Source organism: Coturnix japonica, chromosome 33, assembly GCF_054131305.1.
Source record: "Coturnix japonica strain WE chromosome 33, WE-NBRP24, whole genome shotgun sequence".
In the NCBI taxonomy this organism is placed as follows: domain Eukaryota; kingdom Metazoa; phylum Chordata; class Aves; order Galliformes; family Phasianidae; genus Coturnix; species Coturnix japonica.
Genome location: NC_140695.1, coordinates 2204167 through 2224149, shown reverse-complemented (window position 1 = coordinate 2224149; position 19983 = coordinate 2204167). Strand labels below are relative to the sequence as shown.

At 46.9% G+C, this 19983-nt stretch overlaps 1 protein-coding gene and 1 long non-coding RNA gene across 2 annotated transcripts in view; one reads left to right on the top strand and one right to left on the bottom strand.

The window, feature by feature from the left end:
* Nucleotides 1–2556: 2556 nt before the first annotated feature.
* Nucleotides 2557–19983, top strand: part of LOC146755352 (uncharacterized) — a 65377-nt gene continuing 47950 nt past the window's right edge. The window contains exons 1-2 of the long non-coding RNA XR_014938139.1: nt 2557–2639; nt 2746–2781. This is a non-coding gene — a long non-coding RNA (uncharacterized LOC146755352). The remainder of the gene's footprint in view (nt 2640–2745; nt 2782–19983) is intronic.
* On the bottom strand, nt 3702–6997 carry LOC146755353 (olfactory receptor 14A16-like). The gene is made up of 2 exons (XM_085525657.1): nt 6342–6997; nt 3702–5292 (listed from the first exon to the last, which is right to left on the bottom strand). Exon 2 carries the CDS (start codon nt 5267–5269, stop codon nt 4304–4306), a length of 966 nt encoding a protein of 321 aa, XP_085381783.1. The 5' UTR covers nt 5270–5292; nt 6342–6997; the 3' UTR covers nt 3702–4303.

Here is a 19983-nt window from a genome sequence, read left to right as displayed (position 1 = left end):
AGTTTTTCTGCGTCAGCTCTAAGACTCTCTTTCTCGTACCAGATTGAGTCTCGTTGGTACAGGAGATCTTTTCTCTCAGCTTCAAAAGCTTTTTCTCTCTCTACCTTCTCAGTCCAAAGTTTTTCTGCCTCAGCTCTAAGACTCTCCTTCTCGGCCCTGAGACTCTCTCTCTCAGCTTCAAAAACTTCCCTCTCAGGAATGGTATTGACTAAGGCCCGATAAGCATTAGCTAGGCCCAAAATCATTTGTGCCTCCTGAGATCTGCCTGAGCCACAACATTCCTGCCTCAAATATGCAATCAAACTCTCAGGATTCTTCAAGTGTTCAGGAGTGAAGCTCCATAACACTGAAGATGTCTGTCCTTTGAGAATCCCTTCAATTCCCTGCCACTCAGTATTCTCTGGTTCTAGGGAAGACTTCCTCCGGATGTTATAAATCCAGATACTGAGTGAGATTATTACAATAATCAACAGTAAGATCAGGGAGATTAAGAGTGTGGCCCACTGATCATTCAAGAACTGCATAAAGGATTCATAGAAAGAAAAAGGAGCACGCTTAAAAATCACCATTTCTGTATAATTAGTTGCATTAGTTGCTCCCTCTGGAGCTGTATACAGATACGAAGTGAGCATTGCTAACCATGCTTTCAATCCATTATACAATTGTATAGCTCCATAAGAAAAAGTGGCTAGCTTAAACATGACCCAATATGTTCGGAGCGTCTCAAAAAAGGAACCAATGGCACACAGTCCCTGGTAAAACAAATTTAGTAGAGAAAACATATTTTTTCCTCCAATAGAGAGAAAAAAGTAAAAGAAAACAAAGCTCAGCAGTGTTTATAAAATATACTGGAGTATTGGCAGTCCGCCTGGACTTTCAAGGTCAAGCTCGCAGGTGCAGAATCGCAAACACGAGATAGCTCCTTAACAGGGAAAAAAACTCGTAGCTCTGTTAAAAGCTAAAAGAGCAACAGAAGAAAACACAGAAAAACAGCAACTCAATTTGCCCGCATTCTCCACCAAAATCTGTCACGGTTTGAACTAAAAATCCACCTGCGTCCGTGACAGGGGCCGTAGGCCCCGGAGGGGCCCTAGGCCGAAAGGAAAAAGTTAATTAGGAAAAGAAAACAGCGGCAACGATCTAAGGAAGCACACTTATTTACTAAATACTATATCGAAATACAGGATAACACAATATAATACAATATAATTGAAAATTGAGCTAACGAATCAAGCAAAATAGGAGAGAGAATGAGTCCCGTAACCGAGAGGCCTACTGTAAATCTAGGCGAACGGCTGAAGGCTCCCACACACTCCCCTGAACGCCAGAACTCGAAAGACGTCAGTCTGTTCTGCGACAGAGTTAATATAGAGTCCAGGTCCCGTGACCTATCGTGTTGTTCCCTGGGAGATGTAGTCTTCTTCTGTAAGTTGCAGATTCAGTAAAATTATTCATGCTTAATATGATGTTATGATGTGGAATACTGATAGCAAAAATTACAAAATTATTAAACCATGACACAGGGCTTCTTCCATTTTGTACACAGAGTTGGTCGCTGCCTCCAGGATGGTCTGTGGCAGAGGAGTCCTGCACAAAGGTCTGATAAAAGTTACCCAGCACCTACAGGAGCCATTCTGGAGCATAGGCTGTTAGGCAGAAAGCTGCCCCTAATGAGATGACTGATATGAGGAGGTCAGGAAAAGGAAACTCTTCCAGCTGGCTGCTCCCCGGGCAATTTCCAAAGTAAACATTCAAGTGTTGTTCTCAGAGCTGACCTACAGCAGCTCTCCTGTTTATGGCAAATGCCCCCTGAAAGCTGTGACCAGCTGGCTGTTCTGTCAGATGAAGCACTTCAAATTGGCATATCGTTTTTCCTTTTAGAATCCTTGAGTTGTTTGTAGTTCTAAGACATTTATCAGCATGTCCAGCCTGGCCTTGATGGCCCCATCTACAAACTTCCAGGTCCCTGTCAGCAAGCATCTCCAATTTGGCCGCATGTCCCCATTTCCCCATATCTCCATGATGTCTCCGTACTACCATGATATACTCATATCCCCATGATGTTCCCGTATCTTCATGTCCCCATATCCCTGTGACCCCTTGTCTTCGAAGTATCTCTATAATTTCATCACTGCCCATGTCCCTATTAGTCTTTTACCTCCCAGTGTCCCCAAATGCTGTGCCACAGTTCCCCAAAGGATCAGCATCACACTGTGCAGCCTCACAGGACTGGACAGGACTCAGTGATGAGTCCTTGGACAAAGCCTTGATATGGGGACAGTGTCATCTCTGGGTGGTCCTGGAGGACAAAAAGTCCATGTGTGCTGAATGCTGGGACCTGGGGGCTTTGGGCTCAATGCCATTGGGATCCCAGCACTCAGTGTTCTTCCTCTGATCCCTGGCTTCCTCCTGTTTCCCTTGGCCAGGGCAATGGATGGCTGCATGCCAGGGCTCAGTCCATGTCATGGGAGTCTGCCAAGCCCAGGGGCATCTGGGGAGTGGGAGGGGCTCTGGAGGATAAATGCAGACCTTGCCTCCTGCAGCCTCACCCAGCTCCCAGAGCACAGAGGAAGATGAAGGCAGCTGTGCTCAGCCTCGTGATGGTCCTCGCTGCCCTGTGCTGCACAGTGGAAGCTCAGGTGAAGCATCCGTGGGGGATGTGGGCTGGGGCTGGAGGTGATTGGCCATTGGGGATCCCCGATGCGAGCATCTCTCTCACGCTCTCTCCTACTCCTCTCCCCACAGCCACTTGTGCAATTGCCGGACTCAGATGTTGCTGTGGTGAGTGTCCAGGCAGCCATGCTGATTGTGCTCAAGGGTGGCCCTCAGGCAGCTCTGCAGGAGTAGGTGGGGTCTGTCCCTGCCTGGCAGAGGCATCCCCTTTCTTCTCCTTTCTTTGGCAACCCAGTTCTCACATCTGTTTCGGTCCCCAATCCCTTGTGTTTCATTTTCCCCCATTCTCTGTTCCTCCCTGATTAGCACCCCCAAGACTCTTGGCACCCCTATTCCCCTCCTTTGGGCCACCCTACCCCTACCCCGTCCCTATACCCAAACACAACACTGGGCTCCTCCATTGGAGAGGCGCACAAAGACCTTGGCAACCCTGAAGTTGGGGGCATGACCATGGCATTGAGTGGATTTATCATATCCCCTATCATACACCAGCCTCTGGTAAGACTGAATGCTTCAAAGGGTTGTTAAAAAAAGTGTTGAAAGCAATGGGAGGTTGAACATTTAAGAATTAAGAACATGGCTAGTTAACACAAGTGGATCTGTCAGTAGAGATGGTGCTACACAATCCAGCTCCCTACATAATGTAGAGGGAGATAAGGTCCCTGCAGTGCATGAAAAGAACATGTTGGGAAAAGCTGTTTGGGTCCTTCCAGCCTCTGGAAAGTGCAAACCTCTCCTTGGAACCATTTTTGCCCAGGGTGCACTTGGTGGGTGATGCAGAAAGGTGGGGATGTTCAATGTGTACTACAAGGGAATGTGATGTTGGGGGATTGAAGACAGTAATTCCATGACTATATATGTATACAGACTTGTGTGTGTAATGCATTTTATTTATTGTTTATTTGTACACAGATATGTTTTCTAAGTATGATATAGTGATATACAATTAAGGGTGGAATGTCATGGTCTTGTAATTTTTCCTATTGGTATTCCACATATCACAGCTAGTAAAACAAGTTTTCCTCCTTAGGTCTTTGCCGCTGCTATGTTTGTTTCCTAGAGCCGAGCTCCCACTTCCCTACCCCTTTCCCTTTTCCCTTCCCATTTGTTTGGGGCCAGGCGGACCACGGGTCTACTGCCCCCTCTGTCATGGACATAGACTAACCTAGATAACTCAATGACAGTGCCAGCAAGGAAAACCAGCCCTGACACAGCCATTCATATTGCTGGCTACTGACTGCTGTCCCGGAGTGCTGCTGTAGAGGCAACAGGACTGTTGTCAGACACACAAGACCTTCAGGCCTGCACAGATGCGAGGACCTGAGAGCACTGTGGCAGTGTAAATGAAGCCAGAATGAAAAGAGCACATTGTGCTGCTGTCTGTGTCTGTACCTCCCCCAGACCCAGACAAGGTAGGAAGAGAGAAGAGCTAAGGAAAAGTCTATTTTTAAAGCTTTTTATTTATTTCTTAACCTATTCAGGCATTCTGGTTCAATGTTTACACAAGCTCTTGGTGTAAGAAAGTGGAAAGTATGTAGGAAAGAAGTAGTGAAATAAATAGCAACATATTTACAGATTAGAGTATTAAACAAAATCAAAAATACAAACAAGAATAAAACATAAAGAAACATCACAGTGAATTGTGTGATGAAGATGTGCAGTTTATGAAAGCTGAAAGTGCGTATTGCAATAACTTCCTGAGAGCCTGCTTGATCTCCCTGTTCCTCATGCTGTAGATAATAGGGTTCAGTGTTGGAGGCACCAGTGAGTACAGAAGTGCCACTGTCAGATCCAGAAGTGGGGAGGAAAAGGAGGGGGGCTTCATGTAGGCATAAATGACAGTGCTGACAAATAGGGAGACCACGGCCAGGTGAGGGAGGCACGTGGAGAAGGCTTTGTGCCGTCCCTGCTCAGAGGGCATCATCTGCACAGCAAGGAAGATCTGCACATACGACACCACTATGAAAACAAAGCACCCAAAGGCTAAACTTACACTAAAAATGAGAAACACATCTTCCCTGAGATTTGATTCTGAGCAGGAGAGCTTGAGGATCTGGGGGATTTCACAGAAAAACTGATTCACAACATTCCCATGGCAGAGAGGCAGTGAAAATGTACTGGCAGTGTGCAGCAGGGAATTGAGAACCCCAGTGCCCCAGGCAGCTGCTGCCATAGTGGCACAAGCTCTGCTGTCCATCAAGGTCCCGTAGTGCAGGGGCTTGCAGATGGCAATGTAGCGGTCATAGGACATGATGGTGAGAAGGTAATACTCCGCTGAGAGGAAGAAGAGGAAGAAAAAGAGCTGTGCAGCACATCCTGCGTAGGAGATGGCCCTGGTGTCCCAGAGGGCGTTGGCCATGGCTTTGGGGAGAGTGGTGGAGATGAAGCCCAGGTCGAGGAGGGCCAGGTTGAGGAGGAAGAAGTACATGGGGGTGTGCAGGCAGTGGTCGCAGAGTATGGCTGTGCTGATGAGGCCGTTGCACAGGAGGGCAGCCAGGTAGATGCCCAGGAAGAGCCAGAAGTTCAGGAGCTGCAGGTGCCGTGTGTCTGCCAACGGCAGCAGGAGGAACTCGCTGATGGAACTGCTGTTGGGCATGTGCTGTTCCTGGGCTTGGAGTCCTGTTCAGAGTGCAGAAGATAATGACAAGTCCAGACCATTCTCAGAGACACTCCTTCTGCTATACTATAGATGTTGTCCTTTCTGCTTTCTGCTGTATTGTAAAAGATTTTCTTTCCCTTTGCAAAATGTTCATTTAACTCCAGAATTTGAAGTTATTTTCATGAGCTTCGCCATCCCTTAAGTAGCAGAAGTTGAGGGAGCTCTAACTTGCTTCTCCTTTCCTAATCATATCAAAGCCTCCTGGATATTTTCCTGTTTAGCCCAACTGCTTTTCAGGACTCCAGCCCCTATCTCTGTGCACTACAACTTCTCATAGAGAAGTCAGCCTTTTTGCAATATAAGTGAACTATTAATGTCTGCAGAAAAACACAAGAACTGAATGTGACTGTATCCTTTTAGGAAAGAGAGGCTGAAAGCACAACTTGTGTGACTGTTCACAAAACAACTGATGGACTGAAGAAATTCCGGGGAGTCTCAGAACTGTGTTTTAAATTTTACAGCCCATATTAGATTCCTGCCTCCAATCCTTTTTCCTTCCCTAGGAACAGGACATGGAAAATCCCTGCCTTGACTCTGCTCTTGCTGAGAACCCTTACAAACATTCTGCTGTGCAGTGGAGCTGTGATCCCCCTGCCCCAGGCAGCAGCTGTGGCAGCACACGCCCTGCCGGGGGGCTCCTTCCCCCCACACCACACGTCTCCCCGCAGCACCCTGGGCAGCTCCCCAGGCAGGCTGAGTGCTGAGCCTGGCAGGCGGCAGAGTCCCATACCTGGCACACAGCCCCTGAGGCACAGCAGGGACCCTGCTCTTCAGGACAGCCCTGGGCACTTGCCTGCAGCCCTGGCTGCACAGCCTGCAGCCATGCTGGGACACGCAGCCCTCAGGGCTGTGTTCTGACGCTGAAGCACAGAAGCCCTCTTTTAAAGCAGAAGTCTTTATCCACAATAAAGAAACATGCAGTTCTTGCAGCCATGTCTTCTATGGGATGTCCCACATTAATATAACCCTCTATTAAAAGCAGCTTCATTACCTACTGCAAGAGACTTACTGTGGCATGATCTGTGTACAATGTTCCAGCAGTGATCTCACAGCTCAATCACACAGTACACATCCTGTAAGCTCACTCCAATTTCTCTCCTCTGCTTCTGTCACCTGCAGGCTGTGCTGTGCACAAGAGCTGCTCCTGGGCACAGCTGTCTCTCTGCAGCTCTGCCCACTTTTATGAGCTCTCTGTGTCCCAGGAGCCCAGCCCAGCTTGGTAGCAGATGATGTCATTTTTATCCTTCCCATTCATGTCCCCTGACACGTCCCTGGGTCTTCAAGGCCAACAGCTCCTGAAAGACAACGGCATTAATGACTGTGCTTTGAAATTTGATGAATTAACCATCCAGTGATAAGTGACTAATTACAGATACCTGGGGCTGAAATGGAATTCAGTTCCCCACGGACCCACAGGAGATGGGATTCCTCTATTTCTGCTCAGATGTGCACAAGGAGATTCCTGCATGTGAGCTCCTGCTCTGAGTCCTTGACCCATCAGCAGGGAGTTGCACACACACAGACACTGCGTGATGTCCAAGGTACCTGGGGTGCTCCTGGATGTGTGTCAGTGTTTGTAAACTGTGTGGGAAATCCCTGAGATAGACACCTCCATCCTGGGCATCAGCTGAGGATCTGAAAGGGGAAAGACCTATTGTTGGCCATTCTAATGACAGCAGATCCCAATGTTTAGGGCACGGCAAAGTGCCTTTGTCACCCATCTCCAGGGAGCATGCAGAATTACACAGCTGACTGAATGGGTGAGCTCACAAAAGAAGAGCCAGATCTTTCTCTGTTCTCCACCTGCTGCATATTCTGGAGCAGAAGGCAATACAACGCTAACACACATAAATGGACATAACCATAACCTCAGTGTCATGGTTTAATAATTTTGTAATTTTACTATCAGTATTCCACCTCATAACATCATATAAAGCATGAATAATTTTACTGAATCTGCAACTTACAGAAGAAGACTACATCTCCCAGAGAGCAACACGATAGGTCACGGGACCTGGACTCTATATTAACTCTGTTGCAGACTAGACTGACGTCTTTCGAGTTCTGGCATTCAGGGGAGTGTGTGGGAGCCTTCAGCCGTTTCGCCTAGATTCACAGTAGGCCTCTCGGTTACAGGACTCATTCTCTCTCCTATTTTGCTTGATTCGTTAGCTCAATTTTCAATTATATTGTATTATATTGTGTTATCCTGTATTTCGATATAGTATTTAGTAAATAAGTGTGCCTCCCTAGATCGTTGCCGCTGTTTTCTTTTCCTAATTAACTTTTTTCTTTTGGCCTAGGGCCCCTGTGGGGCCCACGGCCCCTGTCACGGACGCAGGTGGATTTTTAGTTCAAACCGTGACAGATTTTGGTGGAGAATGCGGGCATATTGAGTTGCTGTTTTTCTGTGTTTTCTTCTGTTGCTCTTTTAGCTTTTAACAGAGCTACGAGTTTTTTTTTCCCTGTTAAGGAGCTATCTTGTGTTTGCGGTTCTGCACCTGTGAACTTGACCTTGAAAGTCCAGGCGGACTGCCAATACTCCAGTATATTTTATAAACACTGCTGAGCTTTGTTTTCTTTTACTTTTTTCCCCTCTATTGAAGAAAAAAAAAAGAAAAATGCTCCCTTTCCTAAGTTTGCTTTATAAGGTACTGCATTTCATTAGTTCCACTTTTACGATGCTCCAAACATACTGGACCATGTTTAAGCTAACCCTTTTTTCCTATGAAGTTATAGGAATGTATAATAGATTGAAAGCATGGTTAGCAACGCTTACTTGGTATTTGCATGCAGCTCCAGAGGGAGCTATTAATGCAACTAATGCAACCAATAGTACGGAAATGGTGGTTTTTGAGCGTGCTCTTCCTTTTTTCTTTGCATCCTTTAAGCAGTCTTCGAATGACCAGTTGTCCCAGTGGACCACACTGTCAGTCGTATTAATCTCCCTGAATTTACTGTTGGTTATTGTAGTGATCTCACTCAGTATCTGGATTTATAACATTAGGAGGAAGTCTTCCCTAGAATCAGAGAATACTGAGTGGCAGGGAGTGTGGAGAGACTTTGGAGAGACTTTTAGAACATCTTTAGTGTCATGGAGCTTTACTCCTGAACACTTAAAGAATCCTGAGAGTTTGACCGCATATTTGAGACAGGAATGTTGTGGCTCAGGCAGATCTAAGGAGGCACAAATGACTTGGGGCCTAGCTAATGCTTATCGGGCCTTATTCAATACCATTCCTGAGAGGGAAGATTTTGAGGTTGAGAGAGAGAGTCTCAGGGCCGAGAATGAGAGTATCCAATCCAAACTCGACACTCTCCAGTCCGAGCATAACGCCCTCTGGTCAGAGCACAGCGCCCTTCGGTCTGAGTGTAACATCCTCCGGTCAGAGAACAACGCCCTCTGGTCCAGCTACAACATTCTCCATCCAAATACGACGCTGTCCAGTCTGAGTGCAGCACTCTCCAGCCCAAGCACGATGCCTTCCAACCCAAGTGCAACACCCTCCAGTCTGAGCACAACGCTCTTCAGTCCGAACATAATGCCCTCCGGACCGAGCACAACACTCTCCAGACTGAGCACGATGCCCTCCGGTCCGAGCACAACACCCTCCGGTCTGAGTACAACACTCTCCAGTCTGAGCACAATGCTCTCCAGACTGAGCACAATGCCCTCCGGTCCGAGTACAACACTCTCCAGACTGAGCGCAATGCCCTCCGGACCGAGCACAACACTCTCCAGTCCAAGTATGACGCCCTCAAGTCTGAGTGCGGCACCCTCCAGGCCAAGAACGACGCCTTCCAACCCAACTGCGATGCCCTCCGGACCGAGCACAACACTCTCCAGACTGAGCACAATGCCCTCCGGTCCGAGCACAGTACTCTCCAGACTGAGCACAATGCCCTCCGGACCGAGCACAATGCCCTCCAGACTGAGCACAATGCCCTCCAGTCTGAGTACAACACTCTTCAGACTGAGCACAATGCCCTCCGGACTGAGCTCAACACTCTCCAGACTGAGCACAATGCCCTCCGAACCGGGTACAACACTCTCCAGACTGAGCACAATGCCCTCCGGACCGAGCACAATGCCCTCCAGACTGAGCACAATGCCCTCCAGTCTGAGTACAAAACTCTCCAGACTGAGCGCAATGCCCTCCGGACCGAGCACAACACTCTCCAGACTGAGCACAGTGCTCTCCAGTCCGGGTACAACACTCTTCAGGCCAAGTATGATGCCCTCCAGTCTGAGCACGGCACCCTCCAACCTAAGCACGATGCCCTTCAACCCAATTGTGACACCCTCCAGACCGAGCACAACACTCTTCAGTCCGAGCATAATGCCCTCTGGTCCGAGCATAACGCTCTTCAGACTGAGCACAATGCCCTCCGGACTGAGCTCAACACTCTCCAGACTGAGCACAATGCCCTCCGGACCGACCATGACACTCTCCAGACTGAGCACACTGCCCTCCAGGCCGAGCATAACGTCCTCCGGTTCGCGTACAACACTCTCCAGTCCAACTACAACAGCCTCCAGACTGAGCTCGGTGCCGTCCAGTTCAAGCGGAATGCTCTCCGAGACCAGCTATGTGCCATCCGGGGTGAGCTGAATGTATGTAACCAACTACCAGGGGCACGTGTAGTCCAATTTGACCAGCCATTGGAAGCACATGTAGTTCAATTTGGCCAGCCACTGGTGGCGCATGTAGTGCAATTTGACCAGCCACCGGGGGCACATGTAGTTCAATCTGACCAGCCACCGGGGACACACGTAGTCCAATTGGACCAACTATCAGGGACACCAAATACAATGTTGGTTGCCCCTGTAAGAGGGCGAAAGACAAAACGAGTTTCAACTCAGTTAGAGAAAATGCAGAAGGAGTTGGAAGAGCGGAGGGAGTTAGTAGAGCAGGACTCAGGAGAGCAGTGGGACTCAGGAGAGCAGGGGGAGTCAGAAGACCAGAGGAAGTTGGAGGAGCAGAGGATGTTAGAGGGGTACAAGAAGATGTTAGAGGAGCATAAGAAGTTAGAGGAGCAGAGGAAGTTTGGAGAGAGGAAAAAGAAGGAGGGTTACCTGGAGGAAATAACACAAGCGTCAGGGTCAGGGTCAGAGTCAGAAGAGGAGCCAAAAGCCAGATTTTCTTTACGAGAATTTCTCGAGTCCAAACTTAGAGATGGGGCAGCCTCACTGACACAGCTGCCACCATCAACACCCGGGACTCTTGATAGAGCAAAAGATGAGCAAAGTATTACGACCATTATTGATCGATCTTTTAAAATGAGTGAAATTCGAGATCTAAGAAAGGATTATACACGTCAGCCAAAAGAACATATGGTCACTTGATTACTTCGCTGCTGGGACAATGGTGCCAACAGTGCGTGGCTCGATGGCAGTGAAGCTCGCCAACTGGGTAGCATTTCCAAGGACTCACGTGTGGACAGAGGTATTGGCACAAGCCAAAATCGGTCCTACACCCTCTGGAAGCAGATGTTGATAGCGGTAAGAGATAGATTCCCCTTTAAACGGGACTTGGAGCCTGAGAGAAAGAAATGGACTGATATTGAGAAAGGTATCCAGTTTTTAAGAGAAAATGCTCTGGTGGAAATGCTATACAGCCCCCAGTTCAATGGTAATGATCCAAACCAATTACATGATCCTGAAGCAGTCCGCGTTCCACGACAAATGTGGCGTGACTTTACAAAAGCAGCTCCAGAAAAGCATGCCAGTACACTTGCATTAGTATATGGCAAAGGGGACAGGAAACCCTTTGTGAATGAACTAATTGGCAGGCTTCAGGAACTTGAATTATTTATAAGCGCTACAGAAGTTAATCTGTATACTTCAGCCATTGTCAAAATAGTGGAAAGATTTAAAAAAATGGAGGGAACACAAAGTGATATTATTGACAAATTGGCTAATGTGCCTGATGTAGATGAATTCACGGTGGTACAAGATGATGGAGACAAGGATTTCCACGATCGCCTATTGAGAAAGCTAAACAACATGATTTCCTCTCGACCTGTATCATCGAAAATCTCAACCATAAAAAAGAGACGTCCTCGTATTCAAGCAAATGACAACGATAAGACACCTCGTATTCAAGCAAATGACAACGATAAGACTACACGTCTTGCCTTGTTGTTTTTCCTCTGTAGTCATGGGGAGGACATGAAGAAGTGGTGTAATTCATCCACTTCTGCACATCAGGCATGAGTGAAAGAATTACAATGTGAAACAACCACCAAGGTGAACTCTTCCAAGAAGGGGAGAGTTCCAGTTGCTGCAAGCCACCGAGGTAAACAATAGAGGGGCCCTGCCCCCAGCCAGGGGGGGGAAAGGGACAATACAGTATATTGGACTGTGTAGATTAAGTGGCCTGGCACATCTCAACCACAGAAATATAAAGCCTTGGTGGACACTGGTGCACAATGCACCCTAATGCCCTCAAGTCACCAAGGGACACAACCAATATATATCCATGGAGTGACTGGGGGTTCCCAAGAATTGACTATGTTGGAGGCAGAAATAAGCCTCACTGGTAAAAACTGGCAGAGACAACCAATTGTGACTGGTCCAGAGGCTGCATGTATACTGGGAATCGATTACCATAGGATGGGATATTTTAAGGATCCCAAGGGGTATCGATGGGCCTTTGGGATAGCTGCTGTTAACACAAACGGTGTTAAGCAGCTGTCAGCTTTACCTGGTCTGTCAGATGATCCTTCTGCTGTGGAGTTGCTCCAGGTAAAAGACCAAGAGGTACCAATTGCCACCAGAGTGGTTCACAGACAGCAGTACCGCACCAATAGGGACTCATTGCTCCCCATTCACAAGCTAATTCGCCAATTAAAGAATCAGGGAGTGAATAGCAAAACTCACTCGCCTTTTAACAGCCCCATATGGCCAGTGCATAAAACCAGTGGGGAATGGAGGCTGACGGTGGATTACCGTGGCCTGAATGAAGTCACACCTCCATTAAGTGCTGCTGTACCAGACATGCTAGAACTCCAGTATGAATTGGAGTCAATAGAAACTAGGTGGTATGCCACCATCGACATTGCTAATGCCTTCTTTTCCATCCCATTGGCTGCAAAATGTAGGCCACAGTTTGCTTTTACCTGGAGAGGTATTCAGTATACCTGGAACCGTTTACCCCAGGGGTGGAAGCACAGCCCAACAATTTGCCATGGATTGATCCAAGCCGTCTTGGAACAGGGTGATGCTCCTCAGCACTTGCAGTATATTGATGACATTGTGGTGTCGGGCCATACAGCAGCAGAGGTTATCAAGAAAGGAAAACAGATAATCCAAATTCTCTTGCAAGCTGGTTTTGCCATTAAGCGTAGCAAGGTGAAGGGGCCTGCCCAGGAAATCCAGTTCCTAGGTATAAAATGGCAAGATGGACGTCGTCACATCCCAGCAGATGTGATTGACAAAATCACTGCTATGTCTCTGCCCACCAACAAAACAGACACAATCTTTTCTGGGTGTAGTGGGCTTTTGGAGAATGCATGTCCCAAACTACAGCCACATAGTGAGCCCCCTCTATCAGGTAACACGGAAGAAAAATAATTTCCCATGGGGTCCTGAACAGCAGCAGGCTTTTGAGCAGATAAAACAAGAGATAGCCCGTGCCGTGGCCTTGGGGCCAGTACGGACGGGACAGGATGTGAAGAACATCCTCTACACTGCTGCTGGAGAGAAAGGTCCCACCTGGAGTTTGTGGCAAAGAGCCTCAGGAGAGACCCGAGGCTGACCCCTAGGAATTTGGAGTTGATCATATAAAGGGTCTGAGGAGCGCTACACTCCAACTGAGAAGGCAATCTTAGCCGTGTATGAGGGGGTTCGGGCTGCTTCTGAAGTAGTTGGGACAGAGGTTCAGCTTCTTCTAGCACCTCGCTTGCCAGTAATAAACTGGATGTTTAAAGGACAGGTTCCCTCCACCCATCATGCTACTGATGCCACTTGGAGTAAGTGGATTTCATTAATTACTCAACGAGCTCGAATATCAAAACTCAGCCTTCCTGGAATTCTAGAAGTGATCATGGACTGGCCTGAGAGTAAAAAAAAATTGAAACACCACCTACAGAAGAGGTATCATGTGCTAAAGAGGCACCACCAAACAATGAGCTACCAGAAAATGAAAAGAAATTTGCCATATTCACAGACGGATCATGTCGTATTGTAGGGAAGCATCGCAGATGGAAAGCTGCTGTATGGAGCCCCACACGACAAGTTGCAGAGGCCACTGAAGGTAAAGGAGAATCAAGTCAATTTGCAGAGGTAAAGGCTGTTCAGCTGGCTTTAGATGTGGCTGAATGGGAGAGGTGGCCAATGCTTCATCTTTGTACTGATTCATGGATGGTGGCAAATGCCTTATGGGGTTGGTTGCAACAGTGGGAAGATGATAACTGGCAACGAAGGGGTAAACCTGTTTGGGCTGCTGAACTGTGGAAAGACATTGCTGCCCGAATAAGGAACATTGTTGTAAAGGTGCGCCATGTAGATGCTCATGAGCCTAAAAGTAAGGCTACTGAAGAACATAAAAATAACCATCAGGTTGATCGAGCTGCCAAAATTGAGGTGGCTCAAATAGACTTGGACTGGCAGAACAATGGTGAATTATTCCTAGCTCGGTGGGCCCATGAGACTTCAGGTCGTCAAGGAAGGGATGCAACATATAAGTGGGCCAGAGACCGAGGGGTGGACTTTACTATGGACGCTATTGCTCAGGTTATTCATGACTGTGAAACATGCGCCATAATTAAACAAGCCAAGAGGAAGATACCTTTCTGGGGTAAGGGCGATGGCAAAAGTATAAATATGGAGAGGCATGGCAGGTTAATTATATCACCTTGCCACGATCTCGCAATGGTAAGCGTTATGTACTCACCATGGTGGAGGCAACCACTGGGTGGCTCGAAATATACGCAGTACCCCATGCTACCGCCCGAAACACCATATTAGGGTTGGAAAAGCAAATCCTGTGGCAGCATGGCACTCTGGAAAGAACTGAATCAGATAATGGGACCCATTTTAAAAATTCTCTTTTAACCTCTTGGGCCAAAAAACATGGCATTGTGTAGATTTACCATATTCCCTATCATGCACCAGCTTCTGGTAAGACTGAATGATTCAACGGGTTGTTGAAAACTATGTTGAAAGCAATGGGTGGCGGAACGTATAAATATTGGGAGAACCATTTAGCAGAAGCCACTTGGTTGGTCAACACTCGAGGATCTAGTAATCGTAATGGTTCTAACCAATCCAGCTCCCTACGTACTGTGGAGGGAGATAAGGTTCCTGTAGTACACATAAAGAGCGTGTTGGGAAAAGCAGTTTGGGTCCTTCCAGCGTCCAGAAAGGTCAAACCTCTCCGGGGTACTGTCTTTGCCCAGGGACCTGGGTGCACATGGTGGGTGATGGAGAATAATGGGAATGTCCAATGTGTACCACAAGGGAATTTGATGCTGGGGGAGTGCAGCCAATGATTTCTTGTAGGTATATAGGTAGAGTTTCAGAAATTTTTGACGAATGTCCAGTTAGGTACAGGACTTAAGATAGAATGGATTAATTTTAAGGAAACACTTTTTCTCTATATACCTTAATTAGGCATTCTGTAAGCAAGTTTTCTATCTGGACTCTGTATTGTGCAATGTCCATTCATGTGTAGAGCACACATGGAAAGAAGTATAAGTCAAATGGAAATCTGCTGTGGCGGCTGGGAAACAATGAGTGCACCTTGATGTGGGGGATGCCCTACTAGCGCTGCCATTCTCCTCCACCGCTGACATGTTTTCCTTTTTCTGGCAGTTTTGCCATTTTCTCAAAATTAATAAATAATAGTGGTTTAGGTTATAGAGTTTTGTTCTCAACTTAGAGATCTGTATGGAATAAATATAAATTGTTGAGAAAATAAGGTTGCTGATTACTCACAACTATACGTATGAATGTGTATGTATGTATAAGCAGAATGTAATGATGTAGAATAAGGGGTGGAATGTCATGGTTTAATAATTTTGTAATTTTGCTATCAGTATTCCACATCATAACATCATATAAAGCATGAATAATCTTACTGAATCTGCAACTTACAGAAGAAGACTACATCTCCCAGAGATCAACGCGAGCAGAGAGATAGGTCACGGGACCTGGACACTATATTTACTCTGTCGCAGGCTAGACTGATGTCTTTCGAGTTCTGGCGTTCAGGGGAGTGTGTGGGAGCCTTCACCGTTTCGCCTGGATTCACAGTAGGCCTCTCAGTTCCGGGTCCTCGTTCTCTCTCCTATTTTGCTTGATTTGTTAGCTCAATTTTCAATTATATTGTATTATATTGTGCTATCCTGTATTTCGATATAGTATTTAGTAAATAAGTGTGCCTCCTTAGATCGTTGCCGCTGTTTTCTTTTCCTAATTAATTTTTTCCTTTTGGCCTAGGGCCCCTGTGGGGCCCACGGCCCCCTGTCATAGACGCAGGTGGATTTTTCATTTAAACCATGACAGCAGTGCTGTGGAGAGACAGCTGTGCCCAGGAGCAGCTCTTGTGCACTGCACAGCCTGCAGCTGACTGAAGTAGGGGAGAGAAATTGGAGTGAGCTTACAGGATGTGTACTGTATGATTGGGCTGTGAGATCACTGCTGGAAAATTGTACACAGATCACGACACGGTAAGTCTCTTGCAGTAGGTAATGCAGCTGCTTATAATAGAGGGTTATCTGTATGTGGGCCATCCCATAGTGCCACAGGCACTACATATTTCTTTACTATACAAAAAGCTTTCTGCTCCAGCTGAGGGCTTCCGTGCGGCAGCACCAGAGCACAGCCCTGAGGGCTGCGTGTCCCAGCATGGCTGCAGGCTGTGCAGCCGGGGCTGCAGTTGGGTGCCCAGGGCTGTCCTGAAGAGCAGGGTCCCTGCTGTGCCCCAGGGGCTGTGTGCCAGGTATGGGACTCTGCCGCCTGCCAGGCTCAGCACTCAGCCTGCCTGGGGAGCTGCCCAGGTTGCTGCGGGGAGACGTGTGGTGTGGGGGGAAGGAGCCCCCCGGCAGGGCTTGTGCTGCCAAAGCTGCTGCCTGGGGCAGGGGGATCACAGCTCCACTACACTGCAGAATATTTGTAAGGGTACTTTGCTAGAGGAGAGCCAAGGCAGGGATTTTCCATTTCCTGTTCTGAGGGAAGGAAAAAGGTTTGGAGGCAGAAATCTAATACACGCTGTAAAATTTGAACACAGCTCTGTGGCTCCCCGGTATTTCTTCAATCCATCAGTTGTTTTGTGAACAGTCACACAAGTTGTGCTTTCAGCCTCTCTTTCATAAAAGGGCAAACTGATAGAGTAAAGCAGTTAATCTGAGTCAAAAGTTAGGTACGTGGGCCAATAAACAAGTAGGATGTGTTGTTAACATAAAGGAAGAACATCCTGCTTACTAAAGGGAACATTGCCCAAGAAGCCGTCCAGGACCAGACTACCTCTATCAAACATGACAGGGTTAAAAGGACAGAGTGAGAAAGACTTTGAGCCTTTGCGAAAAATATGTCTTACTTTATCCCCACGTCCACTGGAGGGAGACCCCCCACTACAAACTGTGCATTTGCCAGAGGGAGAGGTGGTATGTAAAAGTGTTACTGGAAACAATGAATAAGTAGTTGGGTTCCTGAAAATTTATTGAATACGTATGAGCTTGGCTTTGAAATATGTAACGCTTTGGCTTGCTGGTGTGCAAGACAGAAAAAGTGATCCTCCTTGAACCCAGCATTGAATAAATGCATACCTGCTTTATAATATAAAAACTGGGTTATGGAGTTTAATTCCTCAAGTCAATTTAGCGGCCCAGATGAGACCAGCTCTAATTGGCAGCTGGACCAGCTGAGAAGGGGAACACTTTTGGTGCACCCTGAGATTTCTCTGAAGGACTCCCTTCCTCACCTGATCACTGCAGAGACAGACAAGGACCATCCATACATGGACCAAGTATGCGTATGGTAAGGGGAACTCATAAGTCCCAAGGAGACATCTTACACAGTTTACAGCCATACGTGCTGCTCCTAGGGAGGTGAGCTCATGGCTTTGGTTGCCAGCTGGGGTAGGAAGACTCCTTGGGTGAGTTCCTAGGAAAGCGAACTGTCTGTCATATGAATGGAAACAAGAGCGAGAACTCTCTCAGAGGTGGTTGGCAATAGGACAGACCTAGGTTGGACTCTCCTACGGGTATGGGATATAATGGATATCCTGTCAAATGGTAACCTGAGTTCTCCAAGTTGTAATCATGGGGTTTATAGGTTGCATGTCCAATGTTATCATCTGCTGTAAGTGTTTGGTACCGTGTGTCAAGCTGACTCTGGAAAAAACCTTAAAGTTTGCAACTGGTTGACCAGGGTAACAGGCTGCCCAGGGAGGTGGTGGAGTCTCCTTCTCTGGAGATATTTAAAACCCTCCTGGACGCCTACCTGTGTGACATGGTGTAGGGAGATTGCTTTGGCAGGGGGGTTGGACTCGATGATCTCTAGAGGTCCCTTCCAACCCCTACAACTCTGTGATTCTGTGATTTTGTAATTCCAGCTAGAAGACGTTGTCAGCATTGTGTGTTATGAATAAACCATGGTTTTTGATCTAAATGTCAGAGTGAGTGTAGTGTGAGTGAGACACAGAACAGCTGCAGGGCGAGTGCCGAGTCCTGATCCATATTTCCTTCCTCCTGTGAGGGAAATGGCCAGAGATGGACAAAGTGAGAGACCCTGTGTTGTCTGTCCACTCATATGTGCTTTCTGCTTGTATATAAGAAGATGGGAATTTGTACTCTATAGATTAGGAAGAAGGTCCTGAGGAGAGGTGTAGATTCCACCCAAACAATGAGTGTCAGCCCATTTATGTCATACTATGTACTGCTTTCAAGGAAGTATGAGAGAGATGTTGGCCAAACAATGCTGGTTCTGTGGCGAGGACTTTATAACTGAACAATACAGATTGTGAATAGAAAGATATATGGTATTAAGGGTGTTTAAGGGAATTAAAGAACTGAATTGTTTGACAAACCGTTTTGAAGGTATAAGAAAGTGTAATTGTTAATGGCATATGGAAGTTTACTTGATGATATGTGGAAGTGTAAATGAGGGTAGAAGTAGTGCAATAGTGGAAACTGGCTTTGACTGATGGAGTACAGGAGCTGGGTCAAAGCAACCCAGAAGTCTGAGGAAGACTTCTGGCTTCATCCCAACGACCACTGGGGCAAGACCCCCCACTACGGACTGTGCACGCATCAGTAGGAGGGACAGCATGTAAACAAGTTCCCAGATAAACAATGAATATGTTAATGATATCTCAGAAATTTGATGAATATCACAGTATCACAGTATCACAGTCTCGTGCGGGTTGGAATGGACCTTAGAGATCATCGAGTCCAACCCCCAGGATTTGAACCTCCTGTGTAGCAGAGTGGCACTTCTACCACCTGTGCCACAGGGGGGATTCGAACCCAGGCTCCAGTGTTGCAAAGCAGCATTCCTACCACTGTGCCACCGGGGCACACATATGTATACACTTGCTATATAACTTTGTAACGCTCCTTCCTTTCGGTGTGCATGATAGGAGGAGTGATTCCCCATGTGCCCAGTGCTGAATAAACACATACCTGCTTTATAACCTATCTCTGGTTATAGAGTCTGATTCTGCATGTCAGTTTTGGTGACCCAGATGGAACAATCTCTGCTTGGCTGTGGGACCAGCTGAGAGAGGGAATGCCTTTGGCATGCCCCGAGATTTCTCGGAAGGACTCCCCTTCCTCACCTGATCACCACAGGAGCAGACAAGGACCATCCATCGGCAGAAAGGTATGTGTATGGGATAAGGGTAGCCCGTAAGCTGTAAGGAGACGTCCTACGCGGGATATAACAAAGCGGTTGTTGCTTCCCCTGGCCGAGTGAGCTCACAGATTTGGTTGGTTGCCAGCTGGGGTAGGAAGACTCCTTGGGAGTTCCTACAAAGGGACCCATAAGTCGTACATGGGGAACATAAGTCGTATGTGTGGAACATAATTTGTACGCAGGGAACATAAGTTGTATGCAGGGAAAAGGCATCTTGTGGAATGATTTGTGAATTTCTGGGACCATAGTAGTGGGAGCTACAGGTTGCCTTATTACTGTTATCATCAGTGAAAATTATAAAGTTGTTATTGCTGCTATTACCACCTATTGTTTGTGGCCAGTTACCGTGTATTTGAGTAACTGCTATCAAAGCGCTAGTAAAAGGGTCTGCAGCTCTGACTCAGTGAAGTGTGAAGCCGGCAGTGTATGTGATTGAGAGTATGAAATACATGGTTGTCTGATTGTTTGTTTACATATGATAGATAAAATTGCTGCTAATACTCATAATAGTTTGCATACAAGTGTGAGTGAGTTGGAGTTCTTGCCTTGTAAGTTGGTTTTCCCGTAAGAGAAATGGTTGGCGTGTTTTAGGGAGGAACTGAAGTGATTGTGTGTGTTATATGAGTAAATGAATTATTTGGAGTAGAATGAGAATGGAAGAGTATAGTTTATAAATTATAGTGACAGACCAGAGGAACAGTGTCATTTTCACAGAACTAGAGAGTGTTATCCTGTATACGTGATAATTTGTTTAGTCTGTACAGAAATATATTAAGGTTGTTGGTGTCAT

Bases quoted from the DNA above. Each gene is read 5' to 3' on its own strand.
- LOC146755353 (XM_085525657.1), bottom strand. From the start codon at position 5,269: ATGCCCAACAGCAGTTCCATCAGCGAGTTCCTCCTGCTGCCGTTGGCA.